Source organism: Myxine glutinosa, chromosome 1 (assembly GCF_964187855.1).
Source record: "Myxine glutinosa chromosome 1, kmMyxGlut1.1, whole genome shotgun sequence".
NCBI classification, from domain to species: Eukaryota; Metazoa; Chordata; class Myxini; order Myxiniformes; family Myxinidae; genus Myxine; species Myxine glutinosa.
In genome coordinates this window covers 25,607,587-25,630,504 of record NC_136261.1, presented here as the reverse complement: position 1 = coordinate 25,630,504, position 22,918 = coordinate 25,607,587, and the positions used below count along the sequence as shown (strand labels likewise).

General features: G+C 44.9%; 1 protein-coding gene across 2 annotated transcripts in view; it reads left to right on the top strand.

Moving 5' to 3' along the window:
* LOC137421911 (transmembrane cell adhesion receptor mua-3) overlaps window positions 1-22,918 on the top strand; it is a 169,653-nt gene that overhangs the window by 6,932 nt on the left and 139,803 nt on the right. For both annotated transcript variants that reach the window (XR_013621806.1, XM_078769869.1), the window contains exon 2: window positions 13,350-13,511. Coding sequence is in view for 1 of the 2 variants with exons in the window: in XM_078769869.1 (XP_078625995.1) it covers window positions 13,350-13,511 (162 nt within the window). In the remaining variant the exon portion in view is untranslated. The remainder of the gene's footprint in view (window positions 1-13,349; window positions 13,512-22,918) is intronic.

Below are 22,918 nucleotides of genomic sequence, written 5' to 3'. Positions count from 1 at the left end.
TCAGGACTGAAAGACATGTTCCACTTGTTTGCCCAGTCAGTGATTTTGTCCAGGTCTGCAGAGAGTGAGGAGGCTGAAGACTGCCGATCTGAGGGAAGAGGAATGGAGCGGCAGAGAGTGGAGTCATCAGCAAAGAGATAGAGAGGATTATGAAGAGAGTCGGAGAGATCATTGATGAAGACCAGAAAAAGCATAGGGCCCAGAACACTGCCTTGGGGAACTCCAGCCTGAACAGGAGGAGGTGATGAGAGAACCCCATTCAGGGCCACACGTTGACTACGACAAGAGAGGAAGTCCGCCAGCCATGCGTGGAGATTTCCATGGATACCAAAGGAGGAGAGTTTGGTGAGCAGAGCGGGGTGCCAGACCGTATCGAAGGCACATGATATGTCGAGGGAGACAGCTCTAATTTCCTGTTTGGCATTGAGGACCTCCATCCATTGTTGAGACAGCAGAAGCAGCATATCCAGAGTAGAGTGACCTGGTCTGAAACCAAATTGATGATCAGAGATCAAGCCATTGGAGAAGAGGAAAGATTTCATATCTGAAGCAATGATGGATTCCATGACTTTGCTGGTAATTGGGAGAAGGCTGATTGGTCTGTAGTTGCTAGGATCTGTTTTTGCACCTTTTTTGTGTAAAGCGGTGATGTTGGCTAATTTCCAAGCAGATGGCAGTTGACCTTGAGCAAAAGAGTGGGTGAAGAGAACAGCGAGAGGGAGTGAAAGAGCGAAAGAACAGGATTTTAGGACCCGTTGGCTGATGCCGTCAGGTCCAGTTGCAGCATCAGAGTCGAGAGTTGACAGAAACTTTTCCACCTTGTCAGGAGGAAAGGACACAGAGTCCAGGAGCAGCTGAGTACGACTGGGTACGGTGGGTACAGAGAGGGATGGGTTTGGGACACAATATTTAGAGGCAAACACAGAGTTGAGACATTCAGCTTTTTCACGTGCGGAGTCAGCTGTGTAGCCATTTGAGGTAAGGGAGGGGATGGAGGGGGAACAAACACCAGAAACAGATTTGACCAGACGCCACCAGGATTTGGAAGAGGGAGACAGATAAGAGAGTTCGGTCTTGAGAACGGAGAGACTTTTAGAGATCAGAAGACTACAGTTCCAAGACAGACTTATCTTCCGGCGGGCCCAAGGCAGACCACGAGTTTTTCCTCCGGGCCTACTTGCGCTTTTTGCAAGAAACCTGGGCATTTGATGTCCCAATGTTAGGCCCTGAAAATGAAAAATCAGGAGCGGAGTCAAACTAGTACAACTCCGAATGCATTGGCAAATGCAAGAAATCGTCCTTGGAGGACAGTGCCTTGTGAAGGTTCCCATGCCAAAGTTACGGCATCACAGAACGACCTTGTTCAAGAGGGTTACAAACCTTTTATTTCAGAGGGGTTTGTGTCACTGGATGGAGACTTGACTAACCAGAGACCTGTTAGGGTATTGAGGGACACAGGAGCACATCAATCTTTGATGCTTGAAGGCATTTTGCCATTGTCAGAGAAGACGGCAACTGGTGTTAGTGTTCTTTTACAGGGGGTTGGTGGCTATGTTAAAGCTCCACTTCATCTCATCCATTTGAAGTCTGATTTGGTGTCAGGACCGGTCACTGTAGGTTTCCAAGCCACTCTTCCTGTAGAGGGAATCTCTTTTATTATCGGGAATTATTTGGCCGGTGGTCGAGTTTCTGATAATCCAATGTTGGTTGAAAAGCCCAGTATGGAAAATAACACTGCACAGTTAGGGCAGGAGATTCTGGGTATCGTTCCATCTTGTGCAGTGACTCGTGCTATGGGTAGGAAGCGCTCTGAAGAGAAGGAGAAGGAAGGCGATGTGGATTTGGGTTCCTTAGAGGTATTGGAGGAAAATTCTAAAAGAGGTAATAGGAAAGGGAGTGACATCAAGGAACCTAAGGAAAAGGTGGCATCTGGAACCAAAGAGGAAATGAAGTGTCCGTCGGAGATATCTGGGAACGAGGTTGAGCAAACAGTGCTGGTCCGAAAGAGACTTGTTGAAGAACAACACGGAGATTCGGAGATCCGGAGTTTAATTGGTAAAGCCGTTACAGAGGAAGAGGCTATGGAGATACCTGTTGGTTACTTCATGAAAGGGGAAATACTCATGAGAAAATGGAGACCACCGGAGGTGCCAGCAAACGATGAGTGGAAAGTTCATTACCAAATTGTGGTGCGACTGCCGTACCGGAAGGAGATATTGAGTTTGGTGCATGAGACACATTTGGCCGGGCACCTTGGAGTGAACAAGACCTGTGACAGAATATTGGTACATTTTTTCTGGCCAGGATTGCGACATGATGTGGCGGAGTTCTGCAAATATTTCCATTCTTGCCAGCTGGTGGGAAAAACCTAATCAGAAAGTCCCATCGGCACCTTTAAAACCCATTCCAGCTTTTGAAGAGCCATTCAGCCGTGTCATTATTGACTGTGTCGGCCCTTTACCTCAAACTAAGGCTGGACATCAGTATTTGTTGACCATAATGTGCACTTCCACAAGGTTCCCAGAGGCAGTGCCTCTTAGAAAAATTACTGCGGCAGTTATTGCGAAGGCCTTGATTAAATTTTTCACTTTGGTTGGCCTACCTAAGGTCATCCAGTCTGATCAGGGTTCCAATTTCATGTCAACGCTTTTTCAGCAAGTGGTACACCTGTTGGGAGTGGAGCAAGTAAGATCAAGTACTTACCACCCCGAGAGCCAAGGGGCCTTGGAAAGGTTTCACCAGACATTGAAGAATATGACCAGAACGTACAGTTTTGAATGTGACAAGGATTGGGATGGGAGAATACCCTTATTGTTGTTTGCTAGGAGGGAATCTGTTCAGGAGTCATTGGGATTCAGTCCTTTTGAACTTGTGTTTGGACACGCTGTGCGAGGACCGTTGAAATTGGTGAAAGTACAGTGGCTACAGGAGGAGTCACAGTCAACAGTGGTGGAGTATGTGTCAACGGTTAGGTACAGATTGGCAAAGGCTTGTGAAGTTGCGAGAAGAAACTTGAAAGTGACACAGGATAAAATGAAAGTGAGACATGACAAGAAATCTCAGATAAGAAATTTCAGTCCTGAGGACCGAGTGTTAGTGTTGCTTCCTGTTCCTTGTCAGCCACTACAGGCGAGATATTTCGGTCCCTATGCAATCGAAAGGAGGGTTAATGAAACAGATTACGTGGTGACAACTCCCGACCAACGGAAAAAGCAGCAGCTGTGTCATGTCAACCGACTGAAAAAATATTATGAGAGGAAGCCTGTGGAAGAAATGGTTCCTGTCTCACCTGCCGTGCCTGTAGTCGGGGTGCAAGAGAATCCAGAGGTTGAGGCCGGTGTGAAGTTTGATAACTTTGATGACCAGGCTTGTCCAAGATTGACGAACACAGAAGTGTTGAGTCATTTAGATGAGAAATTAGGTCATTGACGAGGGAACAACAAGGACAACTGTCCAGCCTAATCTTTGAGTTTGCACATTTGTTCACAGATGCACCTGGTCGTACTGACTTGGTATATTATGATATTGAGGAGGGGGAAGCCACTCCTGTGAAACAACACCCCCTATCGGATGAACCCTGTTAAGATGGAGTATCTTGGGAAGGAGGTTCAGTATATGTTGGAGAATGACATAATCGAACTAAGCAGCAGTGAATGGAGCTCACCATGTGTGTTGGTTCCAAAACCCGATGGCAGTTTTCGCTGTTGTACGGATTTAAAACGGGTTAATGCAGTGACCAAGACCGACTCATATCCCATCCCGAGGATTGATGACTGCATTGATAGAATAGGCCCAGCTAAATTTGTAACTAAATTTGACTTGCTGAAAGGGTATGGGCAGATCCCTCTTACTGATAGAGCCAAGGAAATCTCGGCTTTAGCCACACCAAATGGGTTGTATCAGTACAAGGTTCTTCCCTTTGGATTGAAAAACGGGCCAGCTACATTTCAACGGCTGATTAATAAGCTTATTGCAGACCTTGAGGGGGTGGAGGCTTATCTGGATGATGTCATCATCCACACCATGACCATGGAAGATCACATTAAACAAATCCATGCAATTTTCAAGAAACTGACCGAGGCAGGGTTGACCATCAACTTATCTAAGAGTGAGTTTATAAAGGCACAGGTGGTGTTCCTAGGCCATGTAGTAGGTCAGGGTCAGGTGCAACCGGTGACAGCCAAGATAGAAGCCATTGATCACTTCTATGTTCCAAAAGGGAAGAAGGAGCTTATGAGATTCTTGGGTATGGCTGGTTGGTACCGGCAGTTCTGCAGGAATTTTTCTGATGTGGTAGCCCCTTTAACGAATTTGCTGAGGAAAGAGACCAAGTTTGTTTGGGATGACAAATGTCAGGCTGCCTTTGCCCACGTCAAAGCAATATTAATGAGCTCTCCTGTCCTAGCAGCCCCGGCTTTTCAAGCACCTTTCAAGTTGGCCATTGATGCAAGTGATGTGGGGGCTGGCGCAGTTCTATTACAGGAAGATGAGGATGGAGTGGATCACCCGGTGTGCTACTGTTCCAAAAAGTTTAACAAACACCATGCAAATTATGCCACCGTGGAAAAAGAGACCCTTGCTCTCCTGCTAGCGCTTCAGCATTATGAGGTGTATGTGGGAACTACTACCTTTCCTATAAAAGTCTTCACAGATCACAAACCCTTAACCTTCATTCAAAAAATGAAAAATAAAAACCAGAGGTTGATGAGATGGAGTTTGGCTTTGCAGGAGTTCAACTTGGAAATTGAGCATGTAAAGGGCAGGGACAATGTCGTTGCTGATGCTTTGTCCAGAGTGAACTAACTTTGTGGAAATTTCTGTCGGTTGTTTGGAAGTTTTGTTGCTTTATTTTGGGAAATATTGATTATGGTTGCTCACGGGAATTGATGATTTGGGTGTGAGTTTTACTTTTGTTTGTTAAAAGAGTTTTTGCCTGCAAAGAAAGTTTTCACTATGTTCAAACTTTCTTTCTTGAGGGGGGGAAGTGTTACGGATTCGTCACTTCTGTTGTTGTGGTTTTCATCCACTGTAAACATTTTTGATTCCATGTACTAGTATTGTTTTCAAAAGGTTTATTGTGTATGAACTGTTTTCAAAAGGTGAAAAAGTTAGTGTAAAAAGAAAATGGAAACCGGATCGGGAACCGGACGACGACGAAGGAGAGGAAGAGGGAAAAGAAGGCGTAGTGAGTGGAGTCGGATAAGAAGCATAGTTGCTTTGCGGCCTGGCGCGAACATTGGCGAGCTGAAACGAGTGAAACGAGCTGAAACGTTCCCGAGTTAACTTTGGTTTTCCCAGGAAAGGGATTCCTGCGACAGAGTTGTTATCGCTGTGACAGATTCACCTGTGTGTCAGGTTTTGCGATTGATTCCGAAGAGAATCCTCATCGTGCCGTTACGTATCGAGTACGGGCTGTCGGCCATTTGGACTCGCGCGCTTTACACGTCGCGCAAGGTTTTCTTGGCTTCGCTTATGCCGTTTTCACCGCATTCAGACGTTTAATTGGTGTGCGTGTGTATAACGTGGATTTTGAAGATAAATCTGAGGTTCGCCGACTGTGAGCCGTGAAACGTCCATACCCGAGGGTGTGAGTTCCCAGTCGCCTGGATGGCGCCTTTGGATTTCCCAGTCGCCTTGAGGGCGCCTTTGCGCAGCTCTGGCAGCGGGACTATACTTGTCATCCGAACGGGATTCTGGTTTCGATTGGACATCGTTCTGACGATCGCCGGAGCGGATCGACTTTGGCTTGTAGCCGGAATCAACGACTTTGGCTTGAAGCCGGGAATAGAGACATTGGGGAATGTTCTTGTTTCACTCACTTGGAGCACAGTGAGTTATCTATCTATAATTCCAGTAATCTCTGTCTGTACGTTTGTACGTTTGTACGTTTGTCTGTGACCGCTGTTTCTCGACAACCACGGGTCCGATATACTTTTAACTTGCCAGGTATATTGCTGGGGACCCGAGGATGTGCCTTTTCAAGTTTTCATATTAATCGGACAATTACTTACCGAGCTATGTCCAAAAAACGATTCAACCAATCAGAGAGCAGCGAACTATCGCGTGTGCCGAACGTGGCGGGCACACTCTGCCTCGGATGGCACATTTGAGAGCGTATTCATTTATTTCACGTTTGCAAACTATGTTGGCGTTAAACTATGTTTTACAACTAATAAAAACGAATTTGCGATTCATTCGCTTTCCTGCGCGTTTGTGCACGCGATGGCGATTTCTTTACCAAACTCCGGAAGCCGTTCGCTTTGGACCAAACCATTGCATGTAAATAGAGGGGGGGGATTGTCACCACTCGCAAGCCGTTCGCTTTGGACCAAACCATTTCATGTAAATAGAGGGGGGGGATATAATTTTAGATATAGATATAGTACGGGCATGCCCTAGTATATTACAAAACTGATTGTACCATCATAGGAATGATATACTATTTGTTGTACAATTGATTACTATTGTTTCTGTGTTGTTATTCTTGTGTGATCTTAATACCATATTTGTTTGTTGGTAACAATTGGTGTGGCTTCACCATTGATCTTTGACATACAGAATAACACATTTTTCTGCCTCGACTCCTCTCGGGGCTCGGAGTTACACTGTGACCAGGGGGTTTGGGGAGGAGTCCGTAACACTATTTACATGTCAATCAATCCCACTGACCACTATGCTTTACACTGAGTCTGTCTTTCAATAAAAACGAAGACCGAAAGTCTAACAGCGGCCAAACCGGGCTTGTTTGATACTTTAGTTGAAGAGGATTGTATGACCTGGGTAGAGATACCAGTTAGCAAATAATGTAAGTATTAAATTAATTTGAAGTACTGTACCATAAGTCTCTAAGCTGTCTGTCACCATTGAAGTGAAGAGATTGCATTGAGATACTGGTTTATTCAATATGTTCCGAGTCAACAATGAACCAACCATACACCGCTTCAATCTTGTAACTTTGCAGTCACGACAAAGGGATTGCAGTGTTACAATTATATTTACTATATTAATATTAGTGTTATTGTTATTATTACGAAAACGATACTACTGTATTAAGAAACCTGGGCTAATTTGTCCGTAGCGGCCTGAAGGTGAGCCATGAAGGCATTAAGCCTAAGGCCTATAACCCTATACATATCATGTCATAGGAAGACCCGTAACGCCTTTGCCTTCAATATTTCATGGCCATTTTAACAATCGGTTTGTTTGTGTTTCACACTGAATGAGAAACGTAAAAGTAGAGCATGTGGATTGTGATATATGACAGGTTCAACGATATGTTCGGCCTGAACGGCATATAAATCAAAATGGCGGCATGTGCAGTCAGCCGTCATACACTGTAATGACATCACTGACGTAATCACATCACATCACCCCCGTTATGTGACTAGATCCTCAGCTCTGATTGGTGTACGTTTGTGAGAAACATACATAGATACAGACAAACAGTGTTTTAGGAGGCTTTGCCCTATGAGCTATGATGTAAAAATTGTGCACAAGATGTTCCTTAGAGTTGATAAATCAATTTTAAGGTTAGTGATGATGTCACTGATGATGTGTGAAGAAATCCAAATGATTCATGATGCCTCGCTTTGCTTCCTGGTAACTTACAAGGTATTGCAGCATTATGTGTATCTATCATAGGTTGGCTCCAAGCTTTGCATTTTGCTGCTCTTGTTGTCTGTAAAACATTGTCTTGATTCCTGATAGCTAAAACATGTGCCCACCATTTATGCTGAAAATGCTGAGCTTGCAATCTCTCCCTTAGAAGATGTTGCCTTTGGAAAAATTTCTCATTTTCATGATATTCATCTTGCTATAATTCACCAATTGTCCGTCCGTCTGTCTGTCCGTCTGTATGTCCGTTCCCAAGTACCGCAAAAACGGCGGAACCGATCGCAACGGAATTTTGGGTGGGTAATCCTGGGACCCCCTGGAGTAAAATAGGCTATATTGTTTTTCCAATTTCAGCTTTGGTCTCCAGAATTTTCAGGTTTGGACTCCCACCTAACGTTATTGTCCCGGGTACCGCAAAAAAGGCTGCACCGATCGAAACGATACACCTCCATGCCCGTGGGATTCCCACGGGTGACCCCACTAGTTTTTATAATTTCTGAACTGGTTCATAAACTGCATAATTTTTTTTTACGTTGAATATATAGTTAATAGGATGAAGAGAGAAAATATAGGGCCAACTTGTCCCATTCTTTATTAATGCTGTATAAAAAATTGTTATCACACACATCAATCAGGGAATCTCAACACGATCATATTGAAGGCATAGTTGTTGTTTATTGTACCGGTACGTAAACTCAGCACCAACCTATCTGTGCTCCACCACCCTAAGAGAACATATTGTCCCCTATATGTTAAGAGAGATGGCGTCTTGCCTGATAAATGTTTCCTCTCTCTCAGTATTCCCCTTCCATTTTCCATTTCCCACCCTCTCCTCCTTACTGCCCATAACCTTCCTTCTAACCACCGCACCACCACCATGTGGCACACGTGATAGAGAGCACTGCGGGAGTATCAATAGCGCTGGGAGGGGAACTTGGCACAGCTGAAATGGGCTAGATGGCCTTTTTCTATGCTCAATGAACTGCATAACTATGAAGGAGGAGAAGTGGTTGGGCACTTTTATCTACATAGATGAATATGCCACCTGTGAGATATTCTTTCAGCCAGGTTTTACAATGTTAAGGAAAGGGTTAAAGATAAAGACAGTCGTTTCTCACAATGAAATCTAGTATGTGATATGATGGTAAAGCCAAGGTTGTAGAATGTAGCACAATGCTAATCTAACCATTGATATTCTACAAAATATATATGTCTTTTTCCGATTTACGACTAATAAAGTGGAGAATATTGCAATTAAAAGTCGAAATTTGTATTTAATTTTTTAAACACACCCTACCTAAAACCACCTTTTTCAAATTCCTTTTTCTTTCTTGAAAGTCCTTGTAGTGTCCATCTTGTTTATCCTGTGTACCCCGCCCCAGCCCTGTACTTTCTTCAGATCTCCCGATGTCCCTGTTCCCTACTATTGTTGTGCTTCCCTCTCTCCCCTCTTGTCTCCCTCTCCCCCTATTATATGTTTTATGTGTTAGCTCTTACACGAGCCTCGACTTAACATACAAAATAAAAAATCTTCTTCTTCACGATTGGCGGTGACATTGCACCACAAAGGCAACCGCCACTTCCGTGTACGGGGTAACATCAAGGAGCGATTTAACACAAATTGCAATAAATTTTCAAATTTCTACAAATATGCCGGGTCGATGTGTCCATGGTGGTGGTAGTAATACAAACCGAGATGGTTTCCTGCTACAACAACGATCCGAGGGTTGCCAGAAATTGGACGACGTTTGTCCAAAATACCCGAGTGTGGATCGGGCCTAGAAAATATTCACTTTTGTGTTCAGAACATTTTACAGAGCACTGTTATGAAACAACAGAGATGACTGTACCTAATGGTTATTCACCACAATTGAGAGAGGATGCCGAGTACGATCACGTGAAATCTCGCGAGAGTATGCCACAGCATGGGCCTGATGAATAGGGCAGTTATCTTGCACCACCCCCATCCCACACCCTCCCCCTCCACCAATCCCCCATCAATCCGTGTGTCTGGGCGGTGTAAGTGTTGGGTCCATTCTGGGTAATGCCCATGCCGTATTTATTCTGGAGTTAAATCATTTGACCGGCGTTTTTATCTGCACTATCAACATAACATCGCCATTTTCACTAACGCCATCTTCGGTTCATCTGATTCGCTCGATTCACTAACGCCATCTTCGGTTCATCTGATTCGCTCGAACAAGGTTCAAAACGATCCGGATCTACAATTCCTCCGACAGCGTTTCCATCACTAATTTTGTCTCGAATAGTTTCTTCACAATCCCACTGATCAGTTTCAACATGCTGATAACCTTCAGAGTTACTAATGATGGAGGAATTAGTATTGGAATCCGAACTTGGCATACACTGTTTCTCTATATAGAACCACCTTTAGAGGCCATTTTCCCCCGCAGAGCAGGGGTTGGCCTTTTTTGGGCACCGTGGTCCCCTTTTTGAAGCGATGTTTTATGACCGGATGCCCTTCCTGCCGCCAACCCTATTCGTCGCCTCTTGCGACACACAGGGAATTACCAGTGAACTGGTACTCGATTTGCCGACCTCGGAAGGATGACAGGCTGAGTCAACCCCCCTGGCGATAATTCAGCGATCGACCGGGATTCAAACCCAGGATCCTTGGATCCCAAGCCGGCACCCTAACCGCTAAGCACTGTTTCTCTATATATAACCGCTATTTGGATTGAGGTGAGATCTTGGTGTGATGTCACTGGCAAAATCGAAAATCGACACTCCAGCGCTATTTTCGACACTTTGTGATTGTCAAAAAAAATTCAAATAAAACTACCCTTAAAATTAGACCGTGATTAATGATTTTCATTGCTTTTTAGAAAAAAATATTTTTTGCGTTTGGGTTCCCCCTTGAATAGTGTTCATGCTGCTACTACTTTCTGGGGCCAATCTCCATACATCAGGCTCCTTAAAAACAGTAAAGCTCCCAACATTCAGAGAATGCGCAGTGTTAGCAGAAGATAAAGGGAATAAATATATCGGCAGTGTATTATATCATATTTCGCTTAAACTCAGCCATAGCCATTTGTAGCATGGGAGGGAAACAAGCCGGTCAGTGTGGTCCAGAGATAAAGGTAGAGGTCACAAAAATTGATAACAGACTGCTCCTTTCATGACCCCATATATTTGCTGTTATTTTATCAATGCAAGTTTAATCCTGGGATATTCTTACACCAACAGTCTTTTCAGTGGATGCTTAAGACAGATTCAACAGGTACCAGATACACTTCAATTACCCAAGCAGAATGATTGCACTGGAAATGATAGTTCATACAGCATGGATATGCAGAAACTTTTTATAATTCAATAAACATGCACAAGCAAGTGATGTGCCTTTTAGGTTTCTAACTATTCTTTATAAACGTGTTCAACTGTCGATGCATGTTTCTCCACATAAGGTTGTGGGTATGAAATGTTGCAGATATTATCACAACTCTTCAACAATCCATGGCAAATACATTTACGACCACAAGCATTATACTGATTGATGAGCATGGTGTCAGAGGTTCCAAAATTCAGAAAGCTTGCTTGGATGGCCAGGGGTCAATGGTCAGTACTTCTGTTTGGAGGTAGAGTAGGCAAAGCCCCCATCCACTCTTGAATTTTCACGATTTTTAAAGCATAAGGAGGTTATACAAAATTGCATTTACAGATAAAAATTACAATAAAACTTGAAAGCATAAACTTAAGGTCAACAGAACACAAGCTTTCAGTATATAATGGTAATACATTTAATCATTAGAACTCGCATACTTCCGCCGGGCTGAACAGGTTACGTTTTGTCTCCACTGATAGGCCGGATCAGCATCCGGATCTGAACCAAAATCTAATCGGCTTGTTCTTGTCCTCGACCCAACTTACCCACCTAGTTTCCTCCGAATCCGTCCATAACTGTTCGAGATATCCTGCTATATATCATTTTAGCCCTGTCTCTCAATGGTGAAGAATCACTTGGAAGATTCTATAGTATCCAGGTCTTCACCAAAATCGAATCAATTCATCCTTGTCACATACACAATCTATCCACCAAGCTTCGTCCGAATCCGTCCATAACGTTTTGAGATATTTGGCTGAAAGATAAACAGATAGACAAACATGAGAAAAATCGGTCAGAGACCGAGGACTTGCTAGAATGTACTTTTTTTTTCGATTTGCCAACCACTCCCCGCCATCACGGTCGTCTCTCCAACGCACAATCCCACGAGATATGCGGAAAGGACAACCCAAAACCAATTATCTTCTTTTTGATTCGCATATAAACATCTTTATTTTTTATTTTTTATTTTTTATGCAAGTTCGAGGCTCGTGAAAGAGCGATCATTAATCACACAAAAAGTCAAACCGACACATAAAACACAAAAAATAAGGGGAGCGGTAGACAAGATGGGGAGCGAGGGGGGAAGGACACAAACACAACATTTGAGAGCAGGGACATCGGGAGAAATGTGGGAGGAGGAGGGCTTGGGGGATGTGGGAGAGGTATAAAACATATGGACACTGCAAGGACTTCCAGGAAAGAAGTTGGAAATTCAAAAAAAGTGTATCTGGGGTGAATTAGCGAGGGTAGAAAAGATCAAGGTTTTGGATGGGGGAAGATAAGAGATGGTGGTAATCAGCTGTTTTAAAGACATGGAGGGAGGAGTGGAATTGAAGGGAGTGGGGGAGTTTGTTCCAGAGGCGGGAGAAAAGGGGAATGAAAGAGTGAAGGTGAGCAGAGAGCCTATATTTTGGCAGTTTAACCATAAGAGAGTTGCAGGCAGATCTTGTGCGACCTGAAGGAATATTGGGGGGACAGAGCGCAGAGAGAGCTGGGGGAGCAAGACCGGAGAGGAGTCGGTAGAAGACAGAAAGACCACCAACCTGCCTGCGGTGAGTGAGTGAAAGACCCTCGGAGTTAGCTTCATCGCAGGAGATTCCAATGATTCTGAAAGCTTTGGTTTCAACAGCGTGAAGACGAGCTAGGTGTGAGGCAGGAGCACCAGCCCAGAGGGGGGAACAGTATTCCATTGAGCTGCGGATGAAAGCCTTGCATGTGGTGAGGAGCTCAGGTGTGCCTAGGAAGGACTTCGCACGACGGAGGATGCCCAGTCGGTGTCTGGCTTTGGAGGCAGCTTGAAAATGTGGTTTTCGCAGGAAAGATCATGGCAGATAGTGAGGTCCAAATCCTTGAGCGACAGAACTTCTTGGAGAGGATTGTTGAGAAAGTAGATGGGAGGATTGTCCAGTCGGTCTTTTCGGAGAGGTGTGAGGTTATACCCCAGACCTTCTCATACCCCTTCTCACCTCTCTCTAAGCTGTCTCGCCTGGGTTTGAATCCAGACCCAGCTATAAACCGTCATCCTGGTGTTTCACATACAGTGTGACCAATCAATGTGTGTGCCATCCCTCAGATGGATGTTAAGCTGTTGCCCAGTCTGCTGGAATTAATTGGTGGATGTTAGATATCCTATGGTTTCCTTTGTAAAGAATAGGCGAGTTATCGCCGGCACCATGGCCGAATTATTGTCCTGACTACCTTTCAGCGTCAGGCATGGCCAGCTGGTTCATGAAGGACTTGGGCCAAACACTTTCACCCACCAACCTCATAATAATGTGCGAATAATTGTGGGCGTTAATGAAAGAAGAAGATGATATTCTTTTCTCCTAAAATGTATCTTTCATTGTTTCAAGCTTCATGACTCCAAATTCAATTTGCTTTTTTGTTTCAGGCATAAACACGTTTGACTATACCGTCGAGGACTATGTGGAATTCAGCACTGATGATCCAGAGGGCATCTGTCAAGTATGTCACCCATATGCTGTGTGTTCACCAGAGAAAACCTGCATGTGCAAGGAAGGTTTTGTGGGTGATGGGCACTTAAAATGTGATGGTAAGTCTGAGAGTTGGCATGCATGATTGATTGTCCAGTTTTTGCTAAAATACAAGTAGATTAATCTTTATTTATTTTTCAAAAATATTTAACTATTTTCCAAAGTTAAAGACAAGAGTTAAATACAAATTCCATCAATCATGATGGGTTAAATACCTGGTGTTGGCTTAGCGGTTAGGGTGCTGGCTTGGAATCGTAGAAATACCTGGTGTTGGCTGTTACGGATTCCGGATTTAGGTGAATTACTATTCAGGTCATTGCTTATTAATGTTTATTCTATTAAAGGTTGTTGTGGTTAAATGGTTAGAGGCGCTCCTGATAACAGGAGACCGGAAACGGGATGGTGAACCGGAAGAAGAAAAAGACACGAGGTCCGGGAGAAAGTGGCCATCTTCAGCTTCCTCGCCCAGCTCCGACGCGAGCGGTGTCGATATTGATCAGCGTTGGGAACGCTGAGTTTGAAAAGCCCGTCTGGCGAGAGGAGTTACCGGCACGGGGTAATTACCGGTTACGCGTCAAATTGCCGTGGGTTCCTACACGGAACCCAGCGTCCGGCACGGTTTACCTCAACGTCTACAAGGACGCGTACGGCAGGCGCTTTGGGCCTCGCGCGCTTTGCGAGCCCCGAAGCCGCGATCACGAGCACCGACCTCGGTGGGCTGCCGAGGAGGTGTCCGCGGCAGCAGCCGTTCCCGGTACGGGACGTGCACGGTGAGAGCACGTCAGGAAGGGTCCGTTCAACCGCCCGCGTGCGGAGATAGAACTACAGGAGTACAGAGACATTGTGAGAGACATTGACCATGGAGGGAGTCGTGAGTGGGGCTCAAGGGAGGAATATATAAGATGGCCATCTTAGAGCTATTGTTGATGAGTCTACATCTTAGTAATGTTGTTGATTGAGGGTTGATTATTGTTGATTGATTGGGAATATATTATCAATTAATCCGGATCCTTGGTGTGGGGGTTTCCTATTGACTTGAATTGTTTGTGTCTTTCATATTGATTGTGTTGCGAAAGCGTATAAATCATATATCTTTCTGGCAGGGTTCCCCCCACGGTCCGGGGGTCACCGAGACCAGGTAGTTACCGGGAGGACCACGTAACAGAATTGGGGGCTCGTCCGGGATCTAAAATTGTATAACATAATAAAATAATAATTTTTATTAATTAAAATTAATTAATTAATTATTAATTGGTAAATTTTTGAGAAATTGTGGTAAAGTCTTGGGTGAAGGTTAACAGGTGTTAACGATAGTCACCATGGCGTTTGTTGCACAGAACTTTGTGGTAACACCTAGTGAGGCACAGTTTCGAGCGTTACTAAAAGCGGACCTCTTGAAATTGGCCAAACATTTTAACTTGGAGGTCCGAACTAATTTGAGGAAGGCAGAGTTGCAGACCACGGTGATACAATCTATGGTGGGATTAGGAACATGGGACGAGTTAGCCTGGCAGTGGCTACCCGAAGAACCAGAAGACGTTGAGCTCCGGAAACTGGAGTTGCAATTACGGAGCCAGGAACGGATCAAAGAAGAAGAAAGGAAAGCAGAAAAGGAAAGAGCAGAAGAGGAAAGGAAAGCAGAAGAGAGGAGAGAAGAGAAACAAGCAGAGGAAAGGAGAGTGGAACAAGAACTCCAGGAAAGGTTAGCAGAAGAAGAAAGGGAAGCAGAAAAGGAAAGAGCAGAAGAAGAAAGGAAAGCAGAAGAGAGGAGAGAAGAGAAACAAGCAGAGGAAAGGAGAGTGGAACGAGAACTCCAGGAAAGGTTAGAAGGGAGAAAAGCAGAGGAGAGGAGAGCTGCCAGGGAACTCGAAGCAGAGGAGAGAAAAGCCGAAAGGGAGTTGAAGGAACGTGATCTGGCGCTTCAGCAAGAAATTAAATTAAAGGAGCTGGATTTAATGAGAGAACGGGGAGAGGTACCACCCTTGCTGACGGGGTCGACACCTAGCCAGAACACCTGGGATGTGGGCAGACATGTGAGGCTGGTTCCACCCTACAGTGAAAAGGAGGTCACTCAATTTTTTCCACACTTTGAGAAAGTGGCTCGACAGTTAAACTGGCCGGAGGAGGCCTGGACCATACTCGTGCAAAGTGTGCTGGTGGGTAAAGCTCAAGAGATTTATTCGGTGCTACCAATGGACCAATGTGCAGATTATGAGGTATTGCAGAAGCACATCCTCAAAGCCTATGAGTTGGTTCCTGAAGCTTACCGGCAAAAATTCAGGAATGCCAGGAAGAGGGAGAGTGAGACCCATGTGGAGTTTGCCAGAGTGAAAGAAAACATGTTTGATCGGTGGTGTGAGTCAAAAGGAGTCGGGAAAGACTTCGAAGCATTGCGTGACTTGATCCTGGTGGAGGAATTTCAACAGTGTGTCCACGAGGACATCAAAATGTACCTGCAGGAAAAGAAAGTACCAAAGTTGTGGGACGCAGCCACCATGGCAGATGATTATGCGTTAACACACCGGATAGGGGTCCACAAACCTAGCTCCTCGCCTAGACTTCAGCAGGGGAGTTATGGAACACCCGGTGCGGAGAACGACAATACATGGCGGCGGCCTCGAGAGGATTATGGGGACAACTCTGATACCCCAACTGTTCGAAATCAAGGGGCTACGGGCCCAAGACAAACTTATTTCCCGGGGGGCCCGAGGCAGACCACGAGTTTTTCCTCCGGGCCTACTTGCGCCTTTTGCAAAAAACCTTGACACTTGATGTCCAGTTGTTACCTCATGAAAAGGGACAACCCAGAGCGGAGTCCGACTAGTACAACTCCGAATGCGATGGCAAACGTAAGAAATCGCCCACAGAAGAGTTACCAACCATTTATTTATGAGGGGTTTGTCTCACTAGAGGGAGACTTGACTAACCCAAGACCTGTTAGGGTTTTGAGGGACACAGGAGCCCATCAATCCTTAATGCTTGAAGGCATTTTGCCATTGTCAGAGTAGAGCAACTGGTGATAGTGTTCGGTTGCAAGGGATCGGTGGTTGTGTTAGTGCCCCACTTCATGTCATCCATTTGGAATCCGATTTGGTGTCAGGACCGGTCACCGTCGGTTTACAAGCCACGCTTCCTGTAGAGGGAGTATCTGTGGTTATCGGGAATGATTTGGCGGGGGGTCAAGTTTATGGTAACCCGGGGGTTGGTAAAGAGCCCAGCAGGGAAAATAACACCACACCAGCTCGGGATGGCGACAAAAGTACCAAGTTATTTGTAGGGGGACTGAACTTCAACACAGAGGAAGCAGTTCTGACCTCTGTCTTCAACAGATATGGGCCGCTGGTGGAAGTGCGGGTGGTAAAAGACAGGGAAACGCAACGGTCAAGAGGGTTCGGCTTTGTCACGTTTGCAAGCGCAAAAGACGCCAGAGAGGCAGAGAAGAATTGGAATGGTAAGGATTTGGAGGGTCGGACCATAACAGTAGGGAAGGCATTTCGTAGGCGTCGAGAGGTCTACAGAAGAGGACAATTTGGCGGTAGTTTTGGTGTTGGCAGCAGCTTATAAATTGCGAAATTTATATTGTTGCGAAATGTTGCGAAATGTTGCGAAAGCTTATAAATCATATATCTTTCTGGCGGGGTTCCCCCCACGGTCCGGGGGTCACCGAGACCAGGTAGTTACCGGGAGGACCACGTAACATTGGCTTAGCGGTTAGGGTGCTGGCTTGGGATCGTAGGACCCCGAGTTTGAATCCCGGTCGATCGCTGAATTAACGCCAGGGGGGTTGACTCAGCCTGTCATCCTTCCGAGGTCGGCAAATTGAGTACCAGCTTGCTGGGATGAATGATCCTGGTGTGTACCCCGAATTTAGAATAGGTACACCGTATCCCTGCGCATCGTAAGAGGTGACTAAGGGTTGGCGTCAGGAAGGGCATCTGGTCATAAAAACATTGCCTCAAACAGGGAACCATGAATTGGAAGCAATTGCTCTAGTGGGGAAAAATGGCCTTAAAACGATCATCTCTCTATAATTCCAGTAATCTCTGTGTGTCTGTCTGTATGCGACCGCTGTTTCTCGACAACTACCGGTCCGATATACTTGAAACTTGCCAGGTATATTGCTGGGGACCCGAGGATGTGCCTTTTCAAGGTTTGAAATTAATCGGACAAGTGGTTCCCAAGGTATGGTCACCGTACTCGCAAGCCGTTCGCTTTGGCTTTGCCAATGGACCAAACCATTTCATGTAAATAGAGGGGGGGGGGGGTTCTGTGGTCGTTACTGCCACGTGGTTTCAAAGTTTTTTTTTGTTGTTGTTGTTTGCACGCATGTTTTTTTGCACGCACGTACGGGCAAGCACGTACGGGCAAGCACGTACGGGCAAGCACGTACGTGCGGGCACGCCCTAGTTCATTCAATGAATGGATAGCTCGCCTACTCTTGGTGAAGGACACCATGGAATCTTCAACATCCACCAACCAATGACAGCAGGTGGGATATCCGGATTAACGTCCATTTGAGGGATGACACAAACATTGAATAATCTTTCTGACTGTGAAAAACCGGGACTGTTTTTAGATGGGTCAGGTGTCGGGAACTCAGGCAAAACAGCTTAGAGGCGAGTCTGTAACTCTAGGCCATCCTGCTAGTCTCTTGAGATAGGGAAATTTTTTATTTGCAATCTAACAGAACAGGAAAGAAGAAATTTAGAAACACTAAAGAAGGAACAAGTACACATACATTCAAAGTACACCGCCCCATGCCAAATAATTAAATATGCTGCAGCGCGGCATTGCCGGGGCGCCTCTGGCGCCCGGCAATACCGCAGTGCAGCTCATTGAGGCTGCATTGGGAGGGAGAGGTGTACACTAATTGATTGATTAATTGTATAATTAAAATCAATAAAAGATTATCACAAAATATTTTCATAATCAATTGGCTAATCGCATAACTAAACCAGTAGTGCTTCATCCGAAGATGTATCTTTTAGAAATTTAATTAAATAAGTCATTTATAAAAAATTAAATAATTAATTGATTACTCAATAAATAATTAATCGATTAATCAATAAATAATTAATAGATGAAATGATTAATCAATAAACCAAAAATATCCTTGATAGCCACATCACTTGGTCACTCGTGTCCAAATATTAGCTTCCCAGCTCAAAAGGTGCCTGAGATATTGGCCAAATGAGAAAGAAAATAAATAAATGATTAATAATGAAAATAAATAAATAATAATCATAAAAAAATTAAATTATTAATCAATTTGGTCAGAGAACACATAAACTACCACTATTTCATCAGAATCTGTAACTTTAAAAAAAAATTTTTTTTTGTCATTAATCGAATAATTAAATAATTAATCGATTAATTGATTAATTAATAAATCAAAAATATTCTTTGCAGCCAAATCACCTGGTCATTGGCATGTCCAAATATCAGCTTCCTAACTCAAAAGGTGCCTGAGTTAATAATGGTCAGAAGAGAAATGAAATTTAATTAATTAAATAAGTACTTAATTAAACGCTAATAATTAAATAACTCCTCAATTAATTGATTATTCAAAAAACAAAAAATACCGTATTTGACAAAGGACTTGCTCACTACTGTGCCGAAATTTCAGCTTCCTAGCTCAAAGGATGGCTGAGATATCGCCCGGACAACCAAGAAAACAAGAAAGAAAGCAAGAAAGCAAGAAACCAGAGTGAAAACTGAGTACTCTCTTTCAGCGTGCGTCACTGCCGAGCCCCCTTTGGTGCCCGGCAATGACGATTTGCAATGCCTGGAGATGGCATAGGAAAGGAGCGGTGTACAACAAGACATCTACGATCACAAAGCGATTGCAAATGGGAAGCCACCCAGCAGCCAGCAATTCAATAAAATGGCCATATAATATATTTATCTATACATATATCTATCTATCTATCTATCTATCTATCTATCTATCTATATATATATTTTGTATGCAAGATCGAGGCTCGTGTAAGAGCTAACATTAATGACAAAAAAACAAACGGACACATAAGACGAAATAAAGGGAGCGGGACACAAGATGGGGAGAGAGGGAGAAGCACACAAGTACAACATTTTAGAGCAGGGACATCGTGAGATCTGTGGGAGGGAGAGGGCTTGGGGGGAGGAGACGTGGGAAGGGATGACGTGAGATTTAAAAAAATTTTAAAAATTATTTTGTATACAAAATCGAGGCTCGTGTGAGAGCTAAATTTTGAGAATCATATTACCTCAACCATCAATATTTAAGGAGAGTGTGAATTAAGACAATGTGTCCCCATCTATATTGTATCTAAAAAACTCAACATCATGAAAATTAGGGGAAAATTATACAAGTTATTATCAAAAAATGTATTTTTTGTTAATTAGGTCACAATCAGAATAGGTAGGTCAAGGATACTAATCAAATATCAGGCGCACAACTTAAGTGTATGTCCACTATTATGATGCAAGCACATTTTGGAAAGCCATGTGGTCTTTAATATTCCTCATTGACAGATTTCAGCGATCACAAAAAATGCATTTTTTTCAGACTGGCATTTGACCTTGACCTTTAACTCGGAGGGCATGACGGAAATTATGTTTAAATTAGCTTTAATCTAGGCTATCTAGAGAGGGCAATTTCCTTCGGACCCGACAAATTGTAGTTGGGTTATGGTGAAAAATGTTTAAATGTCCATAATTAGGTCATGACCTTTAAAATTAGGTCAAGGCCCAAAAATAGTTCAACCCCACAAGCTTTTATTCCCATTATTAATGCAAAATCTTATTCCGAAAGTCCCAGTCGGATCCAAGATACATTGACCCAGCTTCATCGAGAGAGATTTCAATGATCTTGAAGACTTCGGTTTCCATGGCGTCAAGCGGGGCAAGGTGTGAGGCAGGGGTGTCAGACGAGAGAGGAGAGCAGTACTCAATCAAGATGCGGATGAAAGTCTTGTATGTGGATGGGAGCTCATGTGTGCAAAGGAAGGACTTCGTACGAAGGCGTATGCCCAGTTGGCGTCTGGCTGTACAGGCCAACTTTGAAATGTCGCTTACCCAAGAGAGACCATGGCGGACAGTGCGACCCAAGAGTTTGGTTGACTGAACCTCTTCAAGAGGGTTGTGGAGAAAGTATATGAGAGGGTTTGCAGTATGTCCTTTCGAAAAGAGAGAGAGGAAGGGAGAGATAGAGGGAGAGAGAGAGAATGAGCGGGATTTCTCAGGATTGATAGACATATTCCAAGTGTTTGACCAGCTTGTGATCTTCTCAAGGTCTGAAGGGAGTGAAGAGACTGCTGCCTGTTTGTCAGAAGGATGAGGGATGTCACGGCAGAGTGGAGTCATAAGCAAAGAGATAAAGAGGATTTTCCAGAGAGTCAGAGATCATTGATGAAGATGAGGAATAGGATTGGGCCCATATGCAGGACACGGCCTTGTGGCACACTAGCCCTGACAGGGAGAGGAGAAGAAAAGAACAAGGAGAGCCACATGTTGGTCCTTGAGTGGAGGAAGTCAGTAATCCAAGAGTGGAGTTGGCCTTGAATTCCATAGGCAGACAGTTTGGAGAGCAATGTGGGATGCCAGACTGTATCAAAAGCTTGAGATTTGTCCAGAGAGACGGCCCTGATCTCATGACTGTTATTGAGAACATTCATCCATTGTTGGGAGAGTACAAGCAGCATGTCCAAGGTGGATTGACCAGGTCTTAATCCAAACTGATGATGTGAGATGACGCTGTTGGAGAAAAGGAATGATTTTATGTCCATTGCGATGATGGATTCCATGACCTTGCTGATGAGTAGAAGTAAGCTAATTTAGTCTGTCGTTAAGGGGATCCGTTTTTGCACCTTTTTATGCAACCCTGTGATGTTGATTGATTTCCAAGGTGTGGCTGATGGAAGATGACCCAGGGTAAGTGACAGGGTGAAAAGGGCAGAGAGAGGTTGTGTAAGAAGAGCAGCAGAGCAGATTTTTAGGACACGTGAGCTGATGCTATCTGGTCCAGTTGCAAAGTCAGAGCAGACGGTTGCTAGAAACTTTCCACCTTCTCAGGTGCAAAAGACAGGGTCCAGGAGTATTTGGGTATGACAGGGAAGGTGGGTACAGAGCGTTCGAGGGGTTAGGGCAGGGGCGGGCAACCTTTTCAGAGTGAGGGCCAGATGAGACTTTTGGAAGGAGATCGCGGGCCGGAGTGAAAAACGAAATCTCAGAATTACTATATTTTGTTTACATGAATAGATTGTACAAAAATTGCATTGAACACTCTACAAATCAATGAGACTGCTGGTGCTGTTTGCCATGAAGAAGTATTTCCATGTCTGGCTCGATGGTTGAGGTAGACAACAGAAGAATGTCATTGAGGTGGCGGTCCGAGAGTTGGGAGCGAAGGTGAGACTTCGTGTACTTCATTTTCGAGAAGAGCTGTTCACAGCAGTAGGTGCTGCCGAACATGGCCACAATGCGTTGGACATGGGCAATGTATTTTTGAAAATTGTTAGAAGGGAGAACGGTGTCGCGGAAGAAGGACAATGGAGAAGAGGTGCGGAACTTCGCCTTCATTTCATCGTTGCACTGCAGCTCCACCAACTCCATCTGTAAGGAGGCAGGGGCGTCTTCCACGGGGAAGTCAAAGGGAGCAGTGAAAAGCTTGAAGTCCGCAGCCGGCACCCTGACTCCTGCAAAACGGGAAGCAAATTCCTCACGTAGAGAGTTGACGACACTAACGCAAGTGCCCAGGTCCACATCGTCAGGGGCACATGCAGCAAGGCGAGGAAAATGCACAAACTGACCAGAAGCCAATTGAGCCTCCCACAAGCGCAGTTTAACCTCGAAGGCAGTGATGTGCGCGTACATGTCTGTCACGAGAATGTCTTTGCCTTGCAGCTTTATGTTGAGGGTGTTCAGGTGCGCCGTGATGTCCGTGAGCAGGGCCAGGCGAGCTCGCCACCGCGGATCAGAGAATTGATCAGCGTGGGGAAGGTTCTTCTGACGTAGAAAGGTGGCAATCTCCTGCTGTAGGTCGCACACCCGAGACAGCATGGCCCCACGACTCAGCCAGCGTACCTCACAGAAGTAGAGCAGGTCGTTGTAGTGCACGTTCACCTCGTCCATCAGTGCCTGGAACTGACGATGGTTAAGGCTGCGGGAGAGGATGGAGTTGACGACCTTCACCACGACAGACATGACACCAACGAGGTTGGCAGACTTAGCGCACAGGGACTCTTGGTGGATGATGCAGTGCATCTTGTTAATGGGCTGAGTGTATCCGGCGGCTGCACAGTGACGCACTAGCAGCGAAGCGGCGCCCTTCTTCTCACCAACCATCGCCGGGGCACCGTCGGTCGTCACACACACAAGACGGGAGAGGTCCAGGGAGTGCTGATCAACACACAGAAGCACGGCGTCGCAGATGTCTTTCCCAGTGGTGGTGTCGCGCAGCGGGACAAGCTGGAGGAATTCCTCACAC